The sequence below is a fragment of the Budorcas taxicolor genome, chromosome 8 (assembly GCF_023091745.1).
Source record: "Budorcas taxicolor isolate Tak-1 chromosome 8, Takin1.1, whole genome shotgun sequence".
Classification (NCBI taxonomy): domain Eukaryota; kingdom Metazoa; phylum Chordata; class Mammalia; order Artiodactyla; family Bovidae; genus Budorcas; species Budorcas taxicolor.
In genome coordinates this window covers 11072840-11095690 of record NC_068917.1, presented here as the reverse complement: position 1 = coordinate 11095690, position 22851 = coordinate 11072840, and the positions used below count along the sequence as shown (strand labels likewise).

The 22851-nt window shown below is 42.4% G+C and overlaps 1 protein-coding gene across 1 annotated transcript in view; it reads left to right on the top strand.

Moving 5' to 3' along the window:
• The first annotated feature begins 368 nt into the window (after positions 1 to 368).
• MTMR9 (myotubularin related protein 9) overlaps positions 369 to 22851 on the top strand; it is a 57170-nt gene continuing 34687 nt past the window's right edge. The window contains exons 1-2 of the mRNA XM_052645128.1: positions 369 to 550; positions 22369 to 22477. Of these exons, the coding sequence (XP_052501088.1) occupies positions 369 to 550; positions 22369 to 22477 (291 nt within the window). The remainder of the gene's footprint in view (positions 551 to 22368; positions 22478 to 22851) is intronic.

Sequence of the window (22851 nt, the reverse complement as noted above, 5' to 3'; positions counted from 1 at the left end):
TTGGAAAGTGGCCCTGGGCGGCCTTCTCCTTCTCTCAGCCTGGCTACCCGAAGCCAGATCTCAAGGTGGAGGCGGCAGCGGCTGGGCCTGTCGCAGAGCGTTCTTTTTGCCCAGGTCCTGGGCCTGAGATTACTTAGAGGTGCTGGAGAGACGCCCAGCCTGGCCCAGCCCGGGCCTTCCCCGGGCCAGTGACAGTGGCCAGAGGCCTCGCCGCGCCCACCCCAGCCTGGGGCGGGGCGCGGCCTCCGAGCCCGGGTCCCGCCCCTGCTGCCTGCTGGGCGCGGGATCAGTGCCTCCAGCCCGGGAGCGGTGGAGCCGTTTTGCGCCTCTGGGACTCCGCAGTCCCCTGGCTCCGGCCGCTGGAGAACATGGAATTTGCTGAGCTGATCAAGACCCCTCGGGTGGACAATGTGGTGCTGCACCGCCCTTTCTATCCGCCCGTCGAGGGGACCTTGTGTCTGACTGGCCACCACCTGATCCTCTCCTCCCGGCAGGACAACACGGAGGAGCTGTGGCTTCTCCATTCAAACATCGACGCCATCGACAAGCGGTGAGTGCTGGTCCCGTCCATCCCCTGTTCTGCGCGCAACTCAGATGCTTGTCTGCGGAAACACGTCCTAGCGTTTTCCTTGTGTCCCCTCGCCCAACCAGTCAGCAGAACGACCCTCGCTCTGGCCTAGACTGAGGGTTTGAGTTTTAGAAAGCTGAAACCATCCAATTGAGATACCGGATTTCCATTCATTCTGATTGGGTTACCGTATGGCTGTTACTGTGATTATCATTTTTGGTACATAACACTATTTGGGTGAATTTGCAACGTTTTCATTTTAAATTTCTTTTCCTTGCACCATCATATTCCTTGAATGTTAATTGCCCATCATAGTTCATGAAGTGAGTGAATGTGATTACAAAGTCTTTACTTGCAACTTTTGAGGAAAACTGAAAGAATTCAGTATATAGTGTCTAAATTCCACAAACCCTTCTCCCCTCCTCTCGGAAATGTTCAGTTTATCATATTTCTCCTTGTTTCTTACCTTCTGGATCATCAACTTAAGACTTCCCATTTTGGAAGATTCAGTTCAGTTCAGTCGCTCAGTCGTGTCCGACTCTTTGCGACCCCATGAATCACAGCATGCCAGACCTCCCTGTCCATCACCAACTCCCGGAGTTCACTCAGACTCATGGCCATCGAGTCGGTGATGCCATCCAACCATCTCATCCTCTGTCGTTCCCTTCTCCTCCTGCCCCCAATCCCTCCCAGCTTCAGGGTATTTTCCAATGAGTCAACTCTTCACACAAAGTATTGGAGTTTCAGCTTCAACATCAGGCCTTCCAATGAACACCCAGGACTGATCTCCTTTAGGATAGACTCATTGGATCTCCTTGCAGTCCAAGGGACTCTCAGGAGCCTTCTCCAACACCACAGTTCAAAAGCATCAATTCTTCGGCGCTCAGCTTTCTTCACAGTCCAAATCTCACATCCATACATGACCACAGGAAAAACCTTAGCCTTGACTAGACGGACCTTTGTTGGCAAAGTAACATCTCTGCTTTTTAATATGCTGCCTAGGTTGGTCATAACTTTACTTCCAGGGAGTAAGTGTCTTTTGGAAGATTAGAATGTGTTTTATTTTCTTTACTGTCTGCTTTTGCAAAGAACAGAATAGGCTCTTAAACAAAGGTATTCATTAATTGACTTTTTTCTTTTTTTGCACCCCAGGCTCTCTTTCCAGGGTAGTGTCTCAGGAGGCTAAAAGTTATAGTTCATCTGTAGTCAAAATTACCATTTCCCCAATGGTTTTGTGTACTTTAGCCAGAAGGTAATTTGGTCATCCAACTTAGACTAAAGTATAAATGAATGACAATAGTTTTTTTGGTTAGTTCTCAGGAGAATTTTGGAGAAGGTAATGGCACCCCACTCCAGTACTCTTGCCTAGAAAATCTCATGGGCGGAGGAGCCTGGTGGGCTGCAGTCCATGGGGTTGCGAAGAGTCAGAAACGACTGAGCAACTTCATTTTCACTTTTCACTTTCATGCATTGGAGAAGGCAATGGCAACCCACTCCAGTGTTCTTGCCTGGAGAATCCCAGGGATGGGGGAGCCTGGTGGGCTGCCATCTATGGGGTCGCACAGAGTCGGACACGACTGAAGCGACTTAGCAGCAGCAGCAGCAGCAGAATTTGGAGGTGGAGGAGATTCCCAAAGTGGTTATGCCTTAAAAGAAAATTATTTCTGATAGGAAAAGTTAAACAATATGAGTAAAATGATGATAGATTTATTTTCAAGCAGCAGACTCCCGTTTGACTCCTGAGATCACCTCCTGTGTAAAAGTTTTCAGTGTGCCTTTTTTGCCTTTATGGTGGTGGTGGTTAGTCACTCAGTCAAGTCCGACTCTTACAACCCCGTGGACTGTAGCCCACCAGGCTCTTCTGTCCATGAGATTTCTCAGGCAAGAATACTGGAGTGGATTGCCATTTCCTTCTCCTGGGATCTTGAAGACCCAGGGATGGAGCCCTCATCTCCTGCATGGCAGGCAGGTTCTTTGTAGCCGAGCCCCCAGGGCAGACCCCTTAGTCTGTCGTGTATGGCAGTCCTCGTTCTAGCCCTAATCTACTTTTCCCTGTTCAGTTCTTGCCATTCTCTTTCCTGAACCCATTTGACCAGTCAGTCCTCACTTTTCATTTTGGTTCATCCGTGTCCTGCATTCTCTCACGTCTGTATTTTACTGACGCGCTTCCTTCTGCCTCGAATGCTTGCGCCTCCCAAATTTGTTAAACATTCATTGAATGCCTTATGTTTCCGACATTTTGTGAAACATTACAGACAGCGCGATGGATAAAATATAGCTCTTGCCTTGCAGGAGGTTTATAGGCTATCATCCAGCCGTTATTCACCCATCGGTATTCAGTGTAACCGTTTCAGTCTGCCGCTCGCTTCACACAGCTAAAAGTAACCCTCCTCCCCTTGAAATCCTATAGCTCTTTATACCTCTCTCATAAATATTTGGTAAAATTTGTGCTCTGGTGGTTACGTGTGTGTTAGCTCCTTGAAGCCAGGGCAGGAATTTGGTTAATTTTTATCTCCATCAAAGCTCCTATCTGTGGCATGGGCAGACAGGCACTTAGGAAATAAAAGACTTAACCACTGAGTGGAGAGTGGTGACACAGAATACAAATCAGAGTTTCTCCGTGCCGTCAGCTCTTCTCTTTCTTTTCTATCTCTTCCTGTGGTTTGTTTTCTGTTTTGTCATCTGATATTTACCTAGCATTTACCACATGCTGGGCCTGGTTGGGCTTAAATGAATGTTTACGATAAAGGACCTTTTAATCCTTCGAGAGATGACAGATTGCACACACTTTTACCTGGGAAGCAGCATGATGTAATGGAAAGCGCGTGAGCTAGGTGGTAAGATCCGCGTTCGTTGAGTTGTTGCTTTCAGAAAAGAGTTACTTCCTTGTGTCTTCTGTATGGTGAGCACTGCCTGGGCTGTGGACATGCAGTGGTGGCTGAGACGGAGGAGGAGCTTGTATACTGGGGAGGAGATGGACATTCAAATAAGTCAACAAATAAATATGTGACAGCGTCAGGTAGTAAGTGCCAGGAAGGAAGAAAAGTCAGATGTGAGGATGGAGAGTGCCTGGAGGCAGTGTGTTTAGAAGGAATGTTCGAGAGGACAAGCGACTTTTGAATTAATGAAGGGAGGAAGCCTGCACTGAGTTTCAGAGGAAGGCGCGTTCCAGCCAAGCTCCAGCCAAAGGGAATGCAAATACAGAGGCCTGAGACAGGAGCGCGGCTGGCCTGTGGGAGGGAGAACAAAGAGGCCAGTGTGGCAGGAGGGCAGTGAGCACGGGATAGGGCACGGGGGCCCTGGGCGCCCAGAGAAACTGTGGTTGCAGGGATCAGCAGTGGCCAGATCACGCGGGGGCTGAGATGCCACTGTGATGGTTTTCATGGGAAGCCTTGCAGAGCTGAAAGCATGAAAGTGTAGCAGCTGATAGATTTCTAGAAGATGATTCTGGTCATTGGCAGAAAACGGATGGCAGAAGGGCAGGAGTGGAAGCAGAAGGCCCAGGTAGACGGTTGGGTAGTTCAGGTGAAAGATGATGCTGACATATAAGTGGAAGCAGAAGTAGTGTGATCAACCGTGGTCAGGTTTGAGGGGTATTTTAATTGATTTGTTACTGTTGGGCCATACTGGGTCTTCACTGTTGCCCACGGGCTCCTCTTGGTTGCGGAGCCCTGGCTCCTCCTCGCCGTGGCTTCTCCTGTTGTGGAGCGTGGGCTCTCGGGCACAGGGGCTTCAGCAGCTGCAGCGCTTAGGGTTAGCTGCTCTGTGGCGCTTGGAATCCTCCCAGACCAGGTATGGAAACCGTGTCCCCTGCAGTGGAAGGCCGCTTCCTAACCACTGAACCACCAGGGAAGTCCTGGATGTATTTCGAAGCTTTAGCTGCTGTGGGTTTGTAAATGGGATGTGAGAGGAAGAGCGGGAGTGAAACGGACTCCTTCCGCCCTGCTTCTCATTAGTTAGGTGTCCTTGGGCGAACCGCTTGACCTCCCCGAACCTCAGTGTTTTCCCGTGAGGAAGAAAGCCCCTCTCATATCCAGTATATCTGAATGTTTGACGTGCTCGTAGAATATGTTCCTGTACAGTGCTCACAGAATTTTATTTAATCCCTTCCGCAGCCAAGGTTGTACACAAGGTTCACATTATAGTATGTCTTTTGTTTTTATGGTAGAAAGTTGGGTTACTCCTCGTCGGTTGATGGCTCACCGTTTTCACCACTGGCTCATTGCAAAGTCTTTTTTGCTTTTGTTGGTCTCCTGCAGCCCTGATTTTCTCTCTTTCCACTTTGTCCTCAAGCACTACAGGCAACTATGTCCAGTGCTGCAGCTTGCCCTCAGATAGGTGTCTATCACTGTAAACTATAGAGCACTGGTGTGTGTGGGTGTGCCCACGTGTGCACGTGGGAGTTTGATTTACCGAAGTAGGATTATGTCATAGACCTTGTTCTGTTTGTCAGCGTTTTAACTCAGTACTCTTTTTCCGAGTTGTCTTCATGTTGCTGCATGTACGTCTGTCTCACTGCTTCTGATCGCGGTGTTAGATTGCAGAGTGCCTGTGCTGTGCTGGGCTTAGTCGCTCAGTTGTGTCTGACTGTTGGTGACCCCATGAACGTAGCCCACCATGCAGAGTGCCTCCAGTGGTTCACTTATCCCACCCTCTAGATAATCTCCAGCTCCCACAATCTAACAGCTCTGGTAAACGTCCTCACTCAGGTCCCTTTAGTCTTCAGCTGAGTTTCCCTGAGACCGTGCCTAGGGTGGGCTCAGCCAGAAAGCCGATGCGCGGGTCACCTCACAGAGAACGCCAGATGACTCTCCAAAATGCCTGTTCCACTTTGCCCCCTCCCACCATGATTCTTATTTCTACCGTGTTCCTACCAACGCTTGGTATTGTTCTCCTTCAGCTTTTTGCCAGTGTGATGACTGGGAAATGGTGCCCCTTGTTTTATGTGTGCTTCTCTCGTTACCAGTGAGTAAGTGTTTCTCAGTGGAGTGTGCATGCAGAGACTTGAGACAGGGCCATGGCTGGCGTGCCGGAGGAAGGAGAGAGGCCAGTGGGGCGGGGGGGCGGTGCGCGCAGGGAGACGGCAGACACTTCAGCAGTGGCCAGGCTGGGTAGGGCCTGATGGGCCCCCTGGGGTGGTTTTCATGGGGAGCCTTGGAGAGCTGAAACCTTGAAAGTGTAGCATTTGATAGACTTCTAGAAGATGATTCTGGTTGCTGGCAGAAAATAGATTGTAGAAGGGCAATGATTCGTTAGCAAATCATTAATTTTTTTTCTTTCTGTGAACTGCCTGTGAATTTCCTCGGCCCACTTTTAGAAACTGGGTTTTTTGTTTTTTTTTTTTCTTTTCCGGCCAGTTCCTTATGTATTTTGTAGATATTAATTTTTCACTTAGACATTACAAATATCTTCTCCATATATCTCACCCATTTGTTGACTCTTGGGTGGTGCCCTTTGTTAAAGAGAAGTCTTTGATTTTAATGCAAAATCTTTCAATATTTTGTGGTTTGTGCTTTTTAAGTGTTACTTAAGTCCTTCCTTATTGCAGTATTACTAGGATATTCTCCTAGATTTTCTTCCTTATTAGCTTTATAGTTTTACCCTTCATTTTTAGATCTTTAATCCATTTTGATTCTACATTCATTTCAAGTGTGATAAGAATCCAACTTTGTTTTTTTCCTCCATCCAGCAAGCCAGTTTTCCTAAAACCGTCATCTAACAGCCTACCCTTGACTGATTTTCTCATACATCAAGGGGCTTTATGCATATATGTATATGTAATACGTAAAGCTTTCGCTGCATCCCATAAGTTTTGTAATATTGTGTTTTTGTTTTCACATTTCTGTCTGTACTTTATAATTTCCCTTGTGATTTGTTCTTTGCTCTGTTGGTTATTTAAAAATGTATTAATTTTCACAATTTGAGAGTTTTTATTTGGAGTATAATTGCTTTACAATATTGTCTTAATTACTGCTGAACAACAACATAAATCAGCTCTAAGTATCTGTGTGTCCCCCTCCCTCTAGAGTCTTCCTCCGCCCCCACCCTACGCCTCTAGGTCTTGGCGGCGCACCGAGCTGAGCCCCTTGTGTTATTTGGCAGCTTTCTACTAGCTGTCTGTTTTACACTGGCAGTGCACGTGTATCGGTTGTACTCTCAGTTTGTCCCACCCTTTCTTTCCCCCTGCTGTGTGCAAAAATTCAGTCTCTACATCAGCATCTCTATTCCTGCCCTGCGAACAGGTACCATTTTTCTAGATTCTGCATATATGCATTAATATGCAGTATTTGTTTTTCTCTTTTCCGACCTATTCCACTCAGTATGACAGACTCTAGGCTCATCCACATCACTACGATGACCCAATTTCATTCCTTTTTACGGCTGAGTAATACTCCATTGCAGATGTGTACACATTTTCTTTGTGCATTGACCTGTCGGTGGACATCTAGGTTGCTTCTGTGTCCCGGCTATTGCAGGGACGGGGGAGTCTGGTGGGCTGCCGTCTATGGGGTCGCACAGAGTCGGACACGACTAAAGTGACTTAGCAGTTAGCTGTGCAAAAGCTTTTAAGTGTAATTAGATCCTATTTGTTTATTGGTTTTGCTTTCATTACTCTAGAAGGTGTGTGTCAAGGGGATCTTGCTGTGATTTATGTCAAAGAGTGTTCTGTCTTTTTTTTTTCCCTCTAAGAGTTTTATAGTATCTGGCCTTACATTTAGTTCTTTAATCCATTTTGATTTTATTTTTGAGTAGAGTTTTAGAAAGTGTTTTCATTTCATTCTTTTACATGTAGCTGTCCAGTTTTCCCAACACCATGTATTGAAGAGAAGCTCTTTCCTCCGTTGTATATTTTTGCCTCCTTTGTCAGAGATAAGGTGCCCATAGGTGCGTGGGTTTATCTCTGGGCTTCCTATTTCTCTACATTGATATTTCTGTTTTTGTGCTATTACTGTACTCTGTTGATTACTATAGCTTTGTAGTATAGTCTGAAGCCAGGAAGCTTGATTACGGCAGCTCTGTTCTTCTCTCTCAAGATCGCTTTGGCTCTTCAGGGTTTCCGTGCAAACTGTAAAGTTTTCTGTTCTGGATCTGTGACGAATGCCATTGGTAGTTTGATAGTGATGGAGTTGGATGTGTAGATTGCCTTGGGTAGTATAGCTATTTTCACAGTATTCTTCTAGTCCAAGAGCACGGGCTGTGTTTCCATCTGTGTGTGTCGTCTTTGATTTCGTTCACGATTGTCTTATACTTTTTTGTGTACAGGCTTTTGTCTCCCTAGGTAGGTTTATTCCTAGATATTTTATTCTTTTTGTTGCAATAATGAATGGGATTGTTTCCTTAGTTTCTCTTTGTGAGCTTTCATTGTTAGTGCATAAGAATGCAAGGGATTTCTGTGTATTAATTTTGCATCCTGTGACTGTATTAAGTTCATTGGTTAGCTCTGATAGTTTTCTGGTGGCATCTTTAGGGTCTTCTGTGTACAGTATCATGTCATTTGCAAACAGTGGCAGTTTTACTCCTTCTGTTTCAGTTTGTGTTCTTTTAATTTCTTTCTCTTTGATTGACACGGCTAGGACTTCCAAGACCATGTTATAACAGTGGCAAGAAGCCGCACTCTTGTGTCTTCCTCATCTTAGGGGAAATGCTTTCAGGTTTTCACCATCGAGCAAGTTGTTTGCTGTGGATTTGTTGTATATGGCCTTGATTATGTTGAGGTAGACTCCCTCCATGCCCACTTTCTAGACAGTTTTAATCGTAACTGGGTGTTTAATTTTGTCTTTCCCTGCATCTATCAAAATATTATCATATGGTTTTTATCTTTCAGTTTGTTAATATAGTATGTCACGTGGATTGATTCATGTATATTGAAGAATCCTTGCAACCCTGAGATAAACCCCACTTAATTATGGTGTATGATCCTTTTCAATGTGATGTTGGATTCTGTTTGCTGGTTGGATTCTGTTTGAGGATTTTTGCATCTATGTTCATCAGTGATATTGGCCTGTAATTTTCTTTTTCATGTGGGATATCTTTGGTTTCTGTATCAGGGGAATGGTGGCCTACTAGAACGAGTTTGGAAGTTTTCTTTTGTCTGCAGTTTTTGGGAAGAGTTTAAGAATAGGTGTTAGCTCTTCTTTGAATGTTTGATATTAAGAGAATCCTCCTGGGAAGCAATCTGGGCTTGTGCTTTTGTTTGTTGGAAGATTTTTGATCATAGTTTTTTTTTTTTTTTAATTATTCATTTGTCTCAATTGGGTCTTGGTTGCAGCATGTGGGATCTAGTTCTCAATAAGGGATCGAACCCCTGGCTGCCTGCATTGGGAGTGCGAGTCTTAACCCCTGGACCACCAGAGAAGTCCTGACCATAGTGTTGATTTCAGTGCTTATGACTGATCTGTTCGTGTTTTCTCTTTCTGGTTCAGTCTGAGAAGGTTGTACTTTTCTAAGAATTTATACATTTCTTCCAAGTTGTCCATATTGGCACATAATTGCTCAAAGCAGTCTCTCAGGATTCTTTGTATTTTGCAGTGTCAGTTGTAATCTCCTTTTCCATATTTCTAAGTTTCCTGATTGGAGTCGTTCTTTTTTTCTTAGGGAGTCTAGCTGATGGTTTATCTATTTTGTTTATCTTCTCAGAAAAACAGCTTTCAGTTTTATTGATCTTTGCTGTTGTTTTCTTCATTTCTTTTCCATTTATTTCTGCCATGATCTTCATGATTTCTTTCCTTCTGCTAACTTTTTTTTGAGAAGGATTCTTCATTTTCTAATTGCTTTAGGTGTAAGGCTAGGATGTTTATTTGATATTTTTATTGAGGTAGGGTTGTATTCTATAAAATTCCCTCTTAAAACTGCTTTTTCTGCAGCCCATAGGTTTTGGATCATTGTGTTTTTGTTGTCATTTGTTTCTTAGTACTTCTTTATTTCCTCTTTGATTTCATCAGCGATCTCTTGGTTATTTACAAGGATATTGTTTAGCCTCCATATGTCTGTATTTTTTTTTTTCAGTTTTTTTTTTTTTTTTTTTCCCCCCCTGTAGTTGATACCTAATCTCATAGGATTGTGGTTGGGAAAGATGCTTGATATGATTTCAGTTTTCTGAAATTTACTGAGGCTTGGGTTTTGTTACTGAGTTCTGCCTTCATCCCATATGGTCAGAGAAGACACTTTGTATAAAGTCTGTCTTTTTTTTGACCACACTCTGTGGCATGCAGGATCTTAGGTCCCCGACCAGGGATTGAACCCATCCATGCCCCCTGCAATGGAAGGGCAAAGTCTTAACCACTGGACTGCCAGGAAAGCCGCCATATCTGTCTTTGTAAATATCTTGAGCCTTGCTTTGTGGCCTCATATACAGTCTGTCCTGGAAAATTTTCTGTGTGTGTGTGTGTCCTGTTGGGTAGCGTGTGTATATCTGCTAGGTCTAGTTAGTTGAAAGTTAGCTTATTGTATTAAGTCCTCTGTACCCTTATATCTATCTGTTTGTTCTGTCCATTATTGTGAGTGAGGCATTAAGGTGTCTATTACTGTAGAACTACTCCATTTACTTCTGTCAGACTTTGCTTCATACATTTGATCTTCATTAGATGTGTGAATGTTTATCATTGTTATACTTTCCTGTTGTGTCGAACCTTTTATTGGTAGATAATGTCCCTCGTCTCTTATAACCATCTTCGATTTATAAACTATTTTTTCTAACATTAGTAGTCTTTCCTTGCTGTCTTTTGGTGGTTGTTTGCTTGGAATATCTTTTTCCACCATCCCTTCAATTTCAGCTTGTCTATGTCTTTGGATCACAAGTGTGTCTCTTATGAGAGTATATAGTTGGATCGTATGTTTCTATCCACTCTGTCAGTGTCTGTCCTTTAATTGAAGAGTCTCACCCTCTTGCATTTCGGTTAATTATTTGCCATTGCGCTGTTTGTTCTGTATGTGCCTTAAAGCTTTTTTGGCCCCTCAGCTCCTGTGTTAATGTCTTTTATTGTGTATAGTTGATTTTATGGCAATGAAATGTTTAAAATTTTTTCATTTACTTCTGTTTATTCTATAGCTGTTTTCTTTATGGTTACCATGGGGATTAAATTTAACATCCTACAGTTAAAATACTCTTAATTTGAATTTATACCAACCACTTCAAAAAATACAAAAAGTCCACTCCTTTATAGCTCTGTCCCCATCCCTTTCCATGAAGGTCATAAAATTATGTCTTTATGCTTTGAGCCTGAGGGCATAATCTATTTCTTTAAAAAGTTATTAGTCTCTTAAATCATGTATAAATAAAACATGCAGTTACAGGCCATAGTTATAGTAATACCACCTTTATAGTGGCCCATGTATTTACCCTTTTGAAATCTTACTTCTTCATACAGCCTCAAGCTACTGTCTAGTGCCCTTTCATTTCCCTTTGCCGGACTCCCATGAGCGTTTCTTGTAGAGCAAGTCCAGTGCTCAGAGACTCCCTCAGCTCTTGTGTATCTGGGAATGCCTTAATTTCTCCCTCACTTTTGAAGGACAGTTTTGCAGGCTATCAGATATGTAGTTGACAGTTCTTCCTTTATGAATATATCAGCCACCTGTCTTCTGGGTCCAGAGTTCTTGAGTTCTTGTTGTGGGTCTCTTTGAGTCAATCTTACTTGGACTGCATTGAGCTTCTTGTTCATATTCACAGCTTTCAGCAGATTTGAGAAATTTTCAGCCATTGTTTTTGCAGATGTTCTCTCTGCCCTTTTCTCTGTCTTTTCTCTCTGTAACGCCCACTGTGTGTGTTGGTCGGCCTGTTGGTATCTGATAGGTCTCTTAGGTTCTGTTCATTTTTCTTTAATCTTTTTTCTTTCTGTTCTTCACACTTGATAATTTCCATTGTCTTATCTTCTAATCTTCAAGTTTGCTAATTTTTGTCTCCTGCCTCTTGGGAATCTGCTTTTGAATCCCTCTTGTGAACTTTTCATTTCAGTTCTTAAAACTTTTAAGCTCCAGAATTTTTTGGTTTCCTTTTAGGTTTTCTATCTCTTTTATCAGTGTTTCCGTTTTGTTCACACATTATATTCTTGACCTTACCCACATTTTCCTTAAGCTTTTTGAGCATCTTTAAGACTGTTATTTTAGTCTTTGTCTAATATATCATCTCCCATCAAGTCTTTTTCAGAGGCAGTTTCTGTTGATTCATAGCCACCTTTTGAGCAGGCTGTGCTCCTCTGCTTTTTTCTCTGCGTTGTGATTCCTTTGCCTCTGCTCAACACTGGACATTTGAACCTAATAATGTGGTGACTCTGGAGATCAGATTTTCCCTCTTCCTTGGGATTTGATGTTTTTTGTTTTGGGGGGTTTCTTTTGTTTTTGTTTTTTCGACTGTTATGGGATGTCTCTATGCCAAGGATCAGCCTGAGGTATAAAGTTAAGATTTTCTCAGGTCTTTGCTGAGCCTGGGTTTGTTCAGTCACAGTTACTTCTTAATTTTCCCTAAACGTACAGTTGTTTTCAAATGTCCTGATCTTTAATGTCTGGTTCCTGAAAGAGGAAAAGTGAAGAATGAAGAGAAGTGAGGCGCGAGCCGACTGTCTAAATCCACCGGAAGTCATCGATTGGAGGTGGGGGCAGCTTACAACAGCGGCAGAAATTGCAACAACAGTGGCTGCCTGCCTCTCTGCACCTCTGTGATCAGAATCAGCAATCAGCGACCACAGCACAGATCTCTGGTGTTTGAAGAACAGGGCCCTCTCTTCCCGTCTTGGCTCCTATAAAGTGTTGCTCTAGGAACACGTGCACAGCTGCCTGCCACTGGGCTAGGGCTGGGGAATGGGTAGCTGCTCTTTTATTAAGAGCTGAATTTACCCAAAACTAACTGCAATTTATTATCCAAGTCTCTCCCTGGAAGTTTAATAGACATGAGAGTTCCAGAGTAGTTACACAGAGAGATTCTGGCAGTGCAGTTGTTACCCAGGTGGGAAGAGAGATTCTTACTTCTGGTTCCACTGTCTTCTTTTTGCTTTTACTGAGTTATGAGGTTTTTGTTTAAGTGTATTGTGGTACAAGTCCTTTATCAAATATAAGATTCACAAATGTTTTCTCTCAATCCGTGGTTTGTCTTTTTATTCTCTTTAACTGTGTCTTTCAGAGAGCAAGCATCTAAAGACATACTTATCTAAGAAATCTTTGCCTAACCAAAGGTCACAAAGGTTTTCTCCCATGTTTCCTTTTAGAAGCTTTATAGTTTAAGGGTTTTGGATATATGGTTCATTTTTAGTTGGCTTTGTGTATGGTTCTTATAAAGATCCAAAGTCTTTTTTCCGTATTGCTATCTCAGTGTTGTGGCACCATTTCTTGGAAAGCCTGCCCTTTCTTCAGTGAATTGTTTCGCACTCCTTTGTCCATATGTAAGTGAATATCTTTCTAGACTTTCTTCTCTGTTGTGTTGGTCTGTTTGATGCCATTGCTGCCACGATGTTAAAGGATCTTTAAATTAGACAGTGTTAGATATCCAGTTTCGTTCTTACTCATAGTTGCTTTGGTTATTTGAAGTCATTTGCATTTCCTCGTGAATCTGTTTTAATTTACTTACTTATTTTTGGGTACGCAGTGCAGCTGGTAGGATCTCAGTTCCCCAGCCGGGGCTTCAGCCTGCACTTGCTGCAGTGAAAGCACGACATCCTAACCCTGGACCACCAGAGGATTCCTCCGCGTGAATTCTATTCGTTGTTTGTTTTGTATGTATTTTTTGTTTACTGGAATATAATTGCTTTACAATGTTGTGTTAGTTTCTGCTGTACAGCGTGAGTCAGCCATATGTATACCTGTGCCCCCTCACCGTTGGACCCTCCCTGCCCCCCTCCCCTCCCCCCTCCGCCCCACCCCTCCCCTCCCCCCTCCCCCCTCCCCTCTTGCTGTGCCAAAGCTTTTAAGTTTAATTAGGTCTCAGTTATTTATTTTTTGTTTTTATTTTCATTATTCTAGAAGGTGGGTCAAAAAAGATCTTGCTGTGATTTATGGCAAAGAGTGATTTTTTTTCTGTTTTCATCTAAGAGTTTTGTAGTATCTGATCTTACATTCAGGTCTTTAATCCATTTTAAGGTTATTTTTGTGTATGATGTTAGGGAGTGGTCTAATGTCATTCCCGCTGTCCAGATTTCCCAGCACCACTTGTTGGAGAGACTGTTTTTTCTCCATTGTATATTCTTGCCCCCTTTGTTATAGATCAGGTGATCACACGAGCTTGACTTTATCGCTGGGCTTTCTATCTTGTTCCATTGGTCTATATTTCTGTTTTTGTGCCAGGACTGTACTGTTGATTACTGTAGCTTTGTAACGTAGTTTGAAATTGCAGAGCCTGATTCCTCTACCTCTTGTTTTCCTTTCTCAACTTTGCTTGGCTATTCGGGGTCTTTTGTGTTTCCTTACAGATTGTAAATTTTTTTGTTCTAATTCTCTGAAGACTGCCATTAATTTTGATAGAAATTGCATTGAATCTGTAGATGGCTTTGGGTAGTAGCAGTTCAGTTCAGTCGCTCAGTTGAGTCCAACTCTTTGCGACCCCATGGACTGCAGCACGCCAGACTTCCCTGTCCATCACCAACTCCCAGAGCTTGCTCAAACTCGTGTCCATTGAGTCGGTGATGCCATCCAGCCATCTCATCCTCTGTCGTCCCCTTCTCCTCTGCCCTCCATCTTTCCCAGCATCAGGGTCTTTTATAATGGGTCAGTTCTTGGCATCAGGTGGCCAAAGTATTGCAGCTTCAGCTTCAGTCAGTCCTTCCAATGAATATTCAGGACTGATTTCCTTCAGGATTGACAGGTTCGATCTTGCAGTGCAGGGACTCGCCAGAGTCTTCAACATCACAGTTCATAAGCATCAATTCTTCGGCATCAGTCATGGTATATTTTTTCACCCGTTTGTGTCCGCTTTCATTTCTTTCATCAGTATTCTGTGGTTTTCTGAGTACCGGTCTTTTCTTTCCTTAGGCAGATTTATTCGTGGGTATTGCACTCCTTTGTTGTGATGGTGAATGGGATTGCTTCCTTATTCTCACTTGCCGTGCATTCATCATCTGTCTGTGACTGTCCTGGGTCTCTGTTGCTGCGTGTGGGCTCTCTAACTGCAGTGCTTGGGCTTCTCGTCGCAGTGGCCTCTCTTGCTTTGGAGCTTCAGCTCTAGGCTCGTGGGGCTCGGTTGATGCACTGCATGGGCTCAAGTGTTGTGGTTGCGGTCTCTAGGGGGCTGGCTTGGTAGTTGTGTGCACAGGCTCAGTTGCTCCTTGATCCATGGGATCTTCCCGGACCAGGGACTGAACCTGCGGCTCCTGCATTGCTGGCGGATCCCTAACCACTGGACCAGCAGGGAAGCCCTGTGCATTACTTTTGTATCTTGAAACTATCAAACTCATTGATGAGGTCCAGTAGTTTTCTGGTGGAATCTTTAGAATTTTCTGTGGATAGTAACATGTCATTTGCAAACAGTGACAGTTTTACTTCTTCTTTTCCAATTTGTGTTCCTTTTATTTCTTTTTCTTCTCTGATTGCTGGAGCCAGGACTTCTAAAACTGGGTTGAATAAGTGGTGAGAGTGGACATCCTTGTCTTGCTCCTGATCTTAGGGAAAATGCTTTCATTTCTGTTTTTCACCATTGAGAATGATGTTTGCTGTGGGTTTGTCATATATGGTCTTTGTTATGTTGAGGTCGGTTCCCTCTGTGCCATTTTCTGGAGTTCTTATCATAAATGGGTGTTAAACTTTGTCAAGAAGCTTTTTTTGGATCTGTTGAAACGACCATATGATCTTTATTCTTTCATCTGTTAACATGGTATGTCAAATTGATTGATTGGTGTGGTTTGAAGAATGCGTGCATTCTTGGGATAAACTTCACTTGAGCATGGTGTATGCTCCTTTAATGTGCTGCTGTTGTTCTGTCCTTAAGCCATGTTCATCTCTTGGGGACCCCATGCACCGCAGCATGCCAGACTCCCCTGTCCTTCAGTATCTCCCAGAGTTTGCTCAAATTCATGTGCATTGAGTTGATGATGCTATCTAACCATCTCATCCTTTATCACCCCCTTCTCCTTTTGCCTTCATTCGTTCCCAGCATCAGAGACTTTTCCAATGAGTCAGGTGTTCACATCACAGGTGGCCAAAGTATTGGTGCTTCAGCTTCAGCATCAGGCCTTCCAATGAGTTTCAGGACTGGTTTCCTTTAGGATTGACTGGATTGATCTTGCTCACCAGAGGACTCTCAAGAGTCTTCTCCAGCACCACAGTTTGAAAGCACCAATTCTTTAGTACTCAGCCTTCTTTATGGTCTAGCTGTCACATCTGTATGTGACTGTTAAAAAAAACCATAGCTTTGAGTATACGTTCCTTTGTCAGCAAAGTGACGTCTCTGCTGTTTGATGTGTTGACTAGGTCTGTCATAGCTTTCCTTCCAAGAAGCAAGCATCTTTTGGCTCCGTGGCTGCGGTTACTGTCCACCTAAGTAGTTGTGGCACGCCGGCCTAGCTGTTCCATGGCATGGGAGCATCTTCCTGGACCAGGATTGAACCCATCGCCCGTGCACTGGCAGGCAGATTCTTAACCCCTGGATCACTAGGAAAGTCCCAGCCAGTTGGGATTTTGATCCAGATTGTGGTGAATCTGTTGACAGATGAACTTGGTGAGAACTAACGTCTGACATCTTCATATTGAGTATTCTGACTTATGAACAAGTCTGTTACTCCATTTGCTTGCTTAGGCCTCCAATATTCTTCAGCGGCGTGTCGCAGTTTCCGCTCTAGGCCTTTTACGTCATTCCTTAGAGTTCTCCTATGTCTTCCATATCCTGATGCTGTTTCAAGTGGTGTTTTTACAGTTTCAACTTCCTGTTGCTTATTTGTGTTAGTCAAGGTTTTAACTTTCTGCATTTTATGGCACATTGTCATCTTAGGGCTTGCCACTCTCCGGGTTAGCTGATTTCTTTTGTTATTGTTGCTTTGTTGTTGTTTAGTCGTGTCCCACTCTTGCAACCCCATGGACTGTAGCCCACCAGGCTCCTCTGCCCATGACATTCTCCAGGCAAGAAAACTGGAGTGAGTTGCCATTTCCTTCTCCAGGGGATCTTCCTGACCCAGAGGTTGATCTTGAGTCTCCTTCTTGGCAGGTCGATTGTTTACTACTGAGCCACTTGGGAAGCCAGCTTGTTTCTAGAGAGCAAATAAATTGCTTACTAGCCTGCTGTGGATATGCAAGCTATTGATTTTTGTATATTTTTGTATCCTTCAGCTTTACTAAATTCATTTACTTGAATAGCTTTTTTAAAAATAATTTTCTTCAGATTTTCTAAATAGGCAGTTGTTATCTACAGCTAGAAACAGTGTAATTTCTTCCATTTCAACCTAGACGCCACTTATCTTGTTTTCTTGCCCTGTAGCACTGGGTGTAACTGGTAGTACAGTGTTTTTATTTTAAAAAATCTTTTTTTTTAAAAACACATTTGGCTGTCCCGGGTCTTTGTTGCTGCTCATGGGCTCCCTCTAGTTGCAGCTAGAGGGGCCTACTCTTCAGTGCCGTGCACAGGCTCCTCACCGTGGTGGCCTCTCTCTTTGCAGAGCGCTAGGCTGCAGAACGCGAGGCTCCGGAGCGCTCGGGCTTCAGCCGCTGTGGCACTTGGGCTCCGAGTCGTGGCTCACAGGCTGTAGAGCGTGGCTCACTAGTTGTGGTACCCGGGCTTCGTTGTTCCACAGCACGCGCGATCTTCCCGGACCGGGGATCGAACTAGTGTCCCCTGCATTGCCAGGAAGACTCTTAACCACTGGATCACCATGAAAGCCCCTGGTTTCACAGTGTTGAATAGAAGTGGTGAGAGTGAGATCTTAGTATCATTCCCGGTGTTAGTGAGAAAGCATTCAGCCTTTTACCATTAAGTATACTCTTAGTGGCAGAGTTGCTTTTGGTAAATGCTGTTTTTCAGGTTGAAGAAGTTCACTTCTGTTCTTAGTTGGCTGAGAGTTGGGTTGTTTTGTTTCATTTTAAAATCTTGAATGGCTGTTGGATTTTGTCATGCATTTTCTGTATCTGTTGAGATGAGCATATGGTTTTTCTCTTTCAGTTTAATACAGTAACTTACTTTGTTAAAACTACCATGCATTTCTGGAATAAACCTCAGTTACTCATGATTACCCTTTTATGTATTGTTGGATTTACCTTGCTAATGTTTTGTTTAGAAATTTTACATCTAGTTTATGAGAGCTGTCGGCCTGTAGTTGTCTCGTCATGTCTTTGGTTTTTGTGTTAGGAAAATGCCAGTTTAGCTGTGAATTGAGTTTTCTTCTTCAGTTTTCTGGAAGAATCTCTCTTGACTTGATAGTATTTTTTCCTTAAATATTTTATGGAATTCATCAGTGAAGCCACCCAGGACTGGAGTTTTCTTTGTGGGAAACATTTTAATGAAAATTTCAGTTTATTTATCAGATAAAGAATTAACTAGGTTATTTGTTCTTGAATGATCTTTAGTAGTTTGTGTCTTCTTTGGAATTTATCCATATCATCTATGTTGTGAATTTATTGGCATAAAATTGTTCCTAATAGTCCCTTAGTATTTTTTAGTGTCTGTGGAGTCTATGTGATTGTAACCTCTCTCATTTCTGACATTGTTAGATTGTGACTTTCTTTTTTCCTGATCAGTCTGGCTAAAAGATGATCACTCTTAAAAGATGGTTTGAAGCAGTCATTTTCGCTTTGTTTTTGCCTACAATCTTCTCTTGTCTCTTTCATCAATTTTTTCCTCTCTTATCTTTGTTATTTAATATTTTCTGCTTTGGATTCAACTTGCTGGTATATTTCTAGTATAGTGGAATCTGAGGTCACTAATTTGAGACCCAAATTTTCTTCATTAATTTCCTTCTTTCCTAATATAGATGGTCTTCTCAGACTATCAGCCCCACCCAAATCTTCTCTCCCGACACTATAACTTGGAAAATCTCAAAACAGTACATTGGGGCAATCATCAGACTCATCTTGTTTCTCATCTCCCAGAGATCTTTCTTCGATGTCTTAAAAATTGTTGTTTGATGTTCAGCGTCTTGAAAACAGTTCTTGCTTATATTTTGCCTCCTTGTTTTGGCTGTTTCAGGTGCTACGGTAAATATGGTCCCTGAAATTCAAACTTTGCCAGAAGTGGAAGTGACAAGAATATGAATTTTCAAAATATACTTTATAAGAGGCATTCCACTGTGTTGATCAGTTGTGGATATCTGATGGAATTTTCTTTGCAAGGATTTGACCCATGTTGATAACTTTTGCTTATCCAAATTCACAGTGCAGTGATGTTGGGCATGGGGGTATTTACAGAATTCAGGAAGAGTAGCTGTAGTTTTCTTCCTAAATTAGGCACAGTATAAATAAAATTACCAGTTCTGGATCAGTATAAGAAATCATATTCACAAGTTTTAATGTAGCAGAATTGGGGCAATTGGTGGCAAAGCAAAAGGAAAATCAGAATTATCAAAAAGTGTAGACAAAAGAAAACAACAGGAAAAGGAAGACAAAAATCCCAACTAAGGTAAAATAAATTCATTCAAAACTTACTGATAACAGAATTTATGATTAGATATGGCATTTACTCTGAAGTTTTCCTTGACTTAGAATAGATATTGCAAGTTAATAGGTTTTAAACACTGGAAAAAAAAATTTATTTTTCAAATCAACTGTTGCAAATTTGGAAGGAAGTAAAATCTGAAATGAATAGTTTTCCTATGCTTCAGAAATATCTCTGTACAAACAATACATCAACTACAGATTTATTTTTCTTATTCTTTGAAGTAAGACTCCTAATAATCTCCACTAAATGAATTGGCCTAGTGTGAATGACTTTATATATTAAAATTTTTTAATATATGTATTTTAAGTAATTCATGGCTCAAATTTTAATGATGCAGGCATGAGGTTCTTCCTTCATTAAACTAATAAGGGAGAAGGACGTTGAATGCAGCCACGCAGCAGAGGTGTTGCGTGTTTGGTGGTCTGGAGACCAGCTCAATAAATCACGTGAATTTTTTTTGTTTCCAATGCATATAAAAGTTGTGATACACTGTACTGTAGTCTGTTAACTGTGCAACAGCATTATATCTGAAAAAATTATATTTTAATTAAAAAATACTTTATTGCTAAACAAAATGCCAGTGATCATCTGAGCCTTCAGTGAGTTGTAACTTTTTTGCCAGTGGCGGGTCTTGCCTTAATGCTGATGAGCCCTGACTGATCAGAGTGGTGGGTGCTGTAGGTTGAGGTGGCTCTGACACTTTCTTAAAATAAGACAAGAGAGTAATTTGCCACATTGATTAACTCTCTTCTTTCATGAACAATCTCTTTGAAGCGTGCAGTGCTGTTTGATAGCATTTTTCCCCACAGTAGAACTTTCCTCAAAATTAGAATCAGTCTTCTCAAACCTTCTTGCTGCTTTATCAGCTAAGCTTACGTAATATTCAGATTTCCTTGTTGTCATCTCAACAGTCTTTACCGGGGGTAGACTCCGTTTCAGGAAAACACTTGGTTCAACTCCTTACCCATTAGAGTTTTATCATGAGGCCACAGCAGCTCACTCACATCCTCACGGGCGGCTTCTGTTTCTCTTGCTGTTTCCACCACATCTGCAGTGACTTCCTCCCCTGAAGTCCTGAACCCCTCAACGTCATCCACGGGTTAGAATCAACTTCTTCCAAACTCCTGTTAATGTTAGTATTTTGACCTCTTCCCGTGAAGCACGAATATTCTTAATGGCATCTAGAATGGTGAATCCTTTCCAGAGGTTTTCAATTTACTTTGCCCAGTTCCATTAGAAGAATCGCTATGTATGGCAGCTATAGTCTAATGAAATGTATTTCTTAAGTAATAAGATTTGAAAATCAAGTTGGATCCACAGCCTCCAGAAGGGGCACTGTGTTAACCGGCATGAAAACAATGTGTATGTCACTGTATGTCTCCATCAGATAGGAGGTGGCCAGGTGCCTTGTCAGTGAGTAGTAGTGTTTTGAAAAGAATCTTTCTTTCTGAACAGTGGATCTCAACAGAGAGCTTAACGTATTCAGTAAACTCTGTTGTAAACAGATGTGCGGTCATCCCGGCTTTGTCATTCCGTTTATAGAGCACAGGCAGAGTAGATTCAATTTTTCAGGGCCCTCGGACTTTGGAAATGGTAAATGAGCATTGGCATCAGCTTTTATTCACCACCCACATTATCCCCTCAGAAGAGAGTGTATCTGCCCTTAAAATCTTGGATGCCCGGCATTGACTTCTTTCTAGCTGTTGAAGTCCTAGATGCCATCTTCTTCCAATGTAAGGCTGCTTTTTAAAAAAGTTTTATTTTTGGCTGTGCTGGGTCTTTCTTGCTGGGCTGCGCTTTTCTCTGGTTGCGGTGAGCAGGGGCTTCTCTTCATTGCGGTGCACGGGCTTCTCATCGCGCCGACTTCTCTTGCTGTGGGGCACAGGCTCTAGGGTGCACGAGCTGCAGTCGTTGCAGCACGGGAGCTCAGCACTCGTGGCTCCTGGGCTCTGGGGCGCAGGGTCAGCAGCTGTGGGTGCACGAGCTTCAGTAGTTGCTCTAGGGTGCACGAGCTGCAGTCGTTGCGGCGCGGGAGCTCAGCACTGGTGGCTCCCGGGCTCTGGGGCACGGGGTCAGCAGTTGCGGTGCATAGGCTTAGCTGCTTCACAGCATGTGGGCTCTTCCTGGACCAGGCATCGAACCCGTGTCTCCTGCATTGGCAGCTGGATTCTTTACCACTGAGCCACTAGGAAAGCGCTAGGCTCTTTTGTCTACATTGAAAATCTGTTGTTTGATGCAGCCACCTTCATGAATTACCTTACCTGTATCTGGATAACTTGCTGCTTTCCTTTCATGTGATGGAGACAGCTTCTTTCCTTAAATCTCACAAACAAGCCTCTGCTTGCTTCAGACTTCTCTTTCATAGGTTTCTTTCCTGTCTCCATCTTTAGAGAATTAGAATCAGGGCCTTGCTCTGGACTAGGCTTTGACTTAAGGGAATGTTACGGCTGATTGATCTTAAAGCTTTCTATCAGCATTTAGGCTTTTCTTGTTTTCTTATCATTCTTATTTTCACTGGAGTAGCAGTTTTAATTTCCTTCGAGGACTTTCCTTTGCATTTACAACTGGCTAACTATTTGGCATAAGTGGCCTAACTTTTGGCCTATTTCAACTGACATGGCTTCCTTACTAAGCTTAATCTTTTTTAGCTTTTGGTATAAAAGTGAGATGTGTGACTCTTCCTTTCATTTGAGCTCTTAGAGGGCATTATAGAGTTATTAATTGGCTTAATTTCAATATTGTTGTGTTTAAGGAAATAGGGAGGCCTGAGGAAAGGGAGAGAGATGGGGAAACAGCCAGTTGGTGAAGCAGTCAGAAGGCACTTATTTGTCAGTTACATTTGCTCTCATATATGGGCATGGTTACTGGTGCCGCAAAACAGCTACAGTAGTAATATCAAAGTTCACTGATGACAAAGCACCGTGACAAGTATAACAAAATAGCAACAACAATAATAAGGCTTGGAATATTGTAACAGTTACCAAAATGTGATGCACAGAGAAGAAGTGAGCAAATGCTATTAGAAAAATGGTGCCAACAGACTTGCTGGACACAGAGTTGCAACAAACATTCAATCTTTAAAACACACACTATCTGGGAAGCTCAATGAAGTGAGTACAATAAAAGGAGATCTGCTTGTATAGCTGGTAATTATGACTAACCACCTCTTTTTGAAGAAGTAATCATGTACTTTGAGTTGGGAGTATATATGTCCTTAAGCATAATTTATGATTTTTTTTTATAGATTTGTGGGACCACTGGGTACCATCATCATAAAATGTAAGGATTTTCGAATTATTCAGTTGGATATTCCTGGAATGGAAGAATGTTTGAATATAGCCAGTTCCATTGAGGTAAGTGTTTTGGAAATAAAATGTGATAAAAGAAGGAACTTTATTCTCTGATTCACTGTAACTCTTATGTTTCTTTTTTAGATAAATATCATTTGAGTCATGTTCTGTGACTCAAATCTGGAAGACTGAATGCAAATCTTACCCTGAATCATTGTTACAGGAATGTAAAAAGATTTTATTGACTTAGAGCAGTTATTAATGTTACTTATTCTTCTGGGTTCATCTATGTTGTAGCATGTGACAGGATTTCCTTCCCTTTTAAGGCTGAATAATATTCCATTGTGTGTTTATAAATGTTGAGACTTTTTGAAAATCTTACTTCTTTTGTAAAGCAAGTAATTATCACCAATGATTGTGGTCTTTTGTTTGTTTTT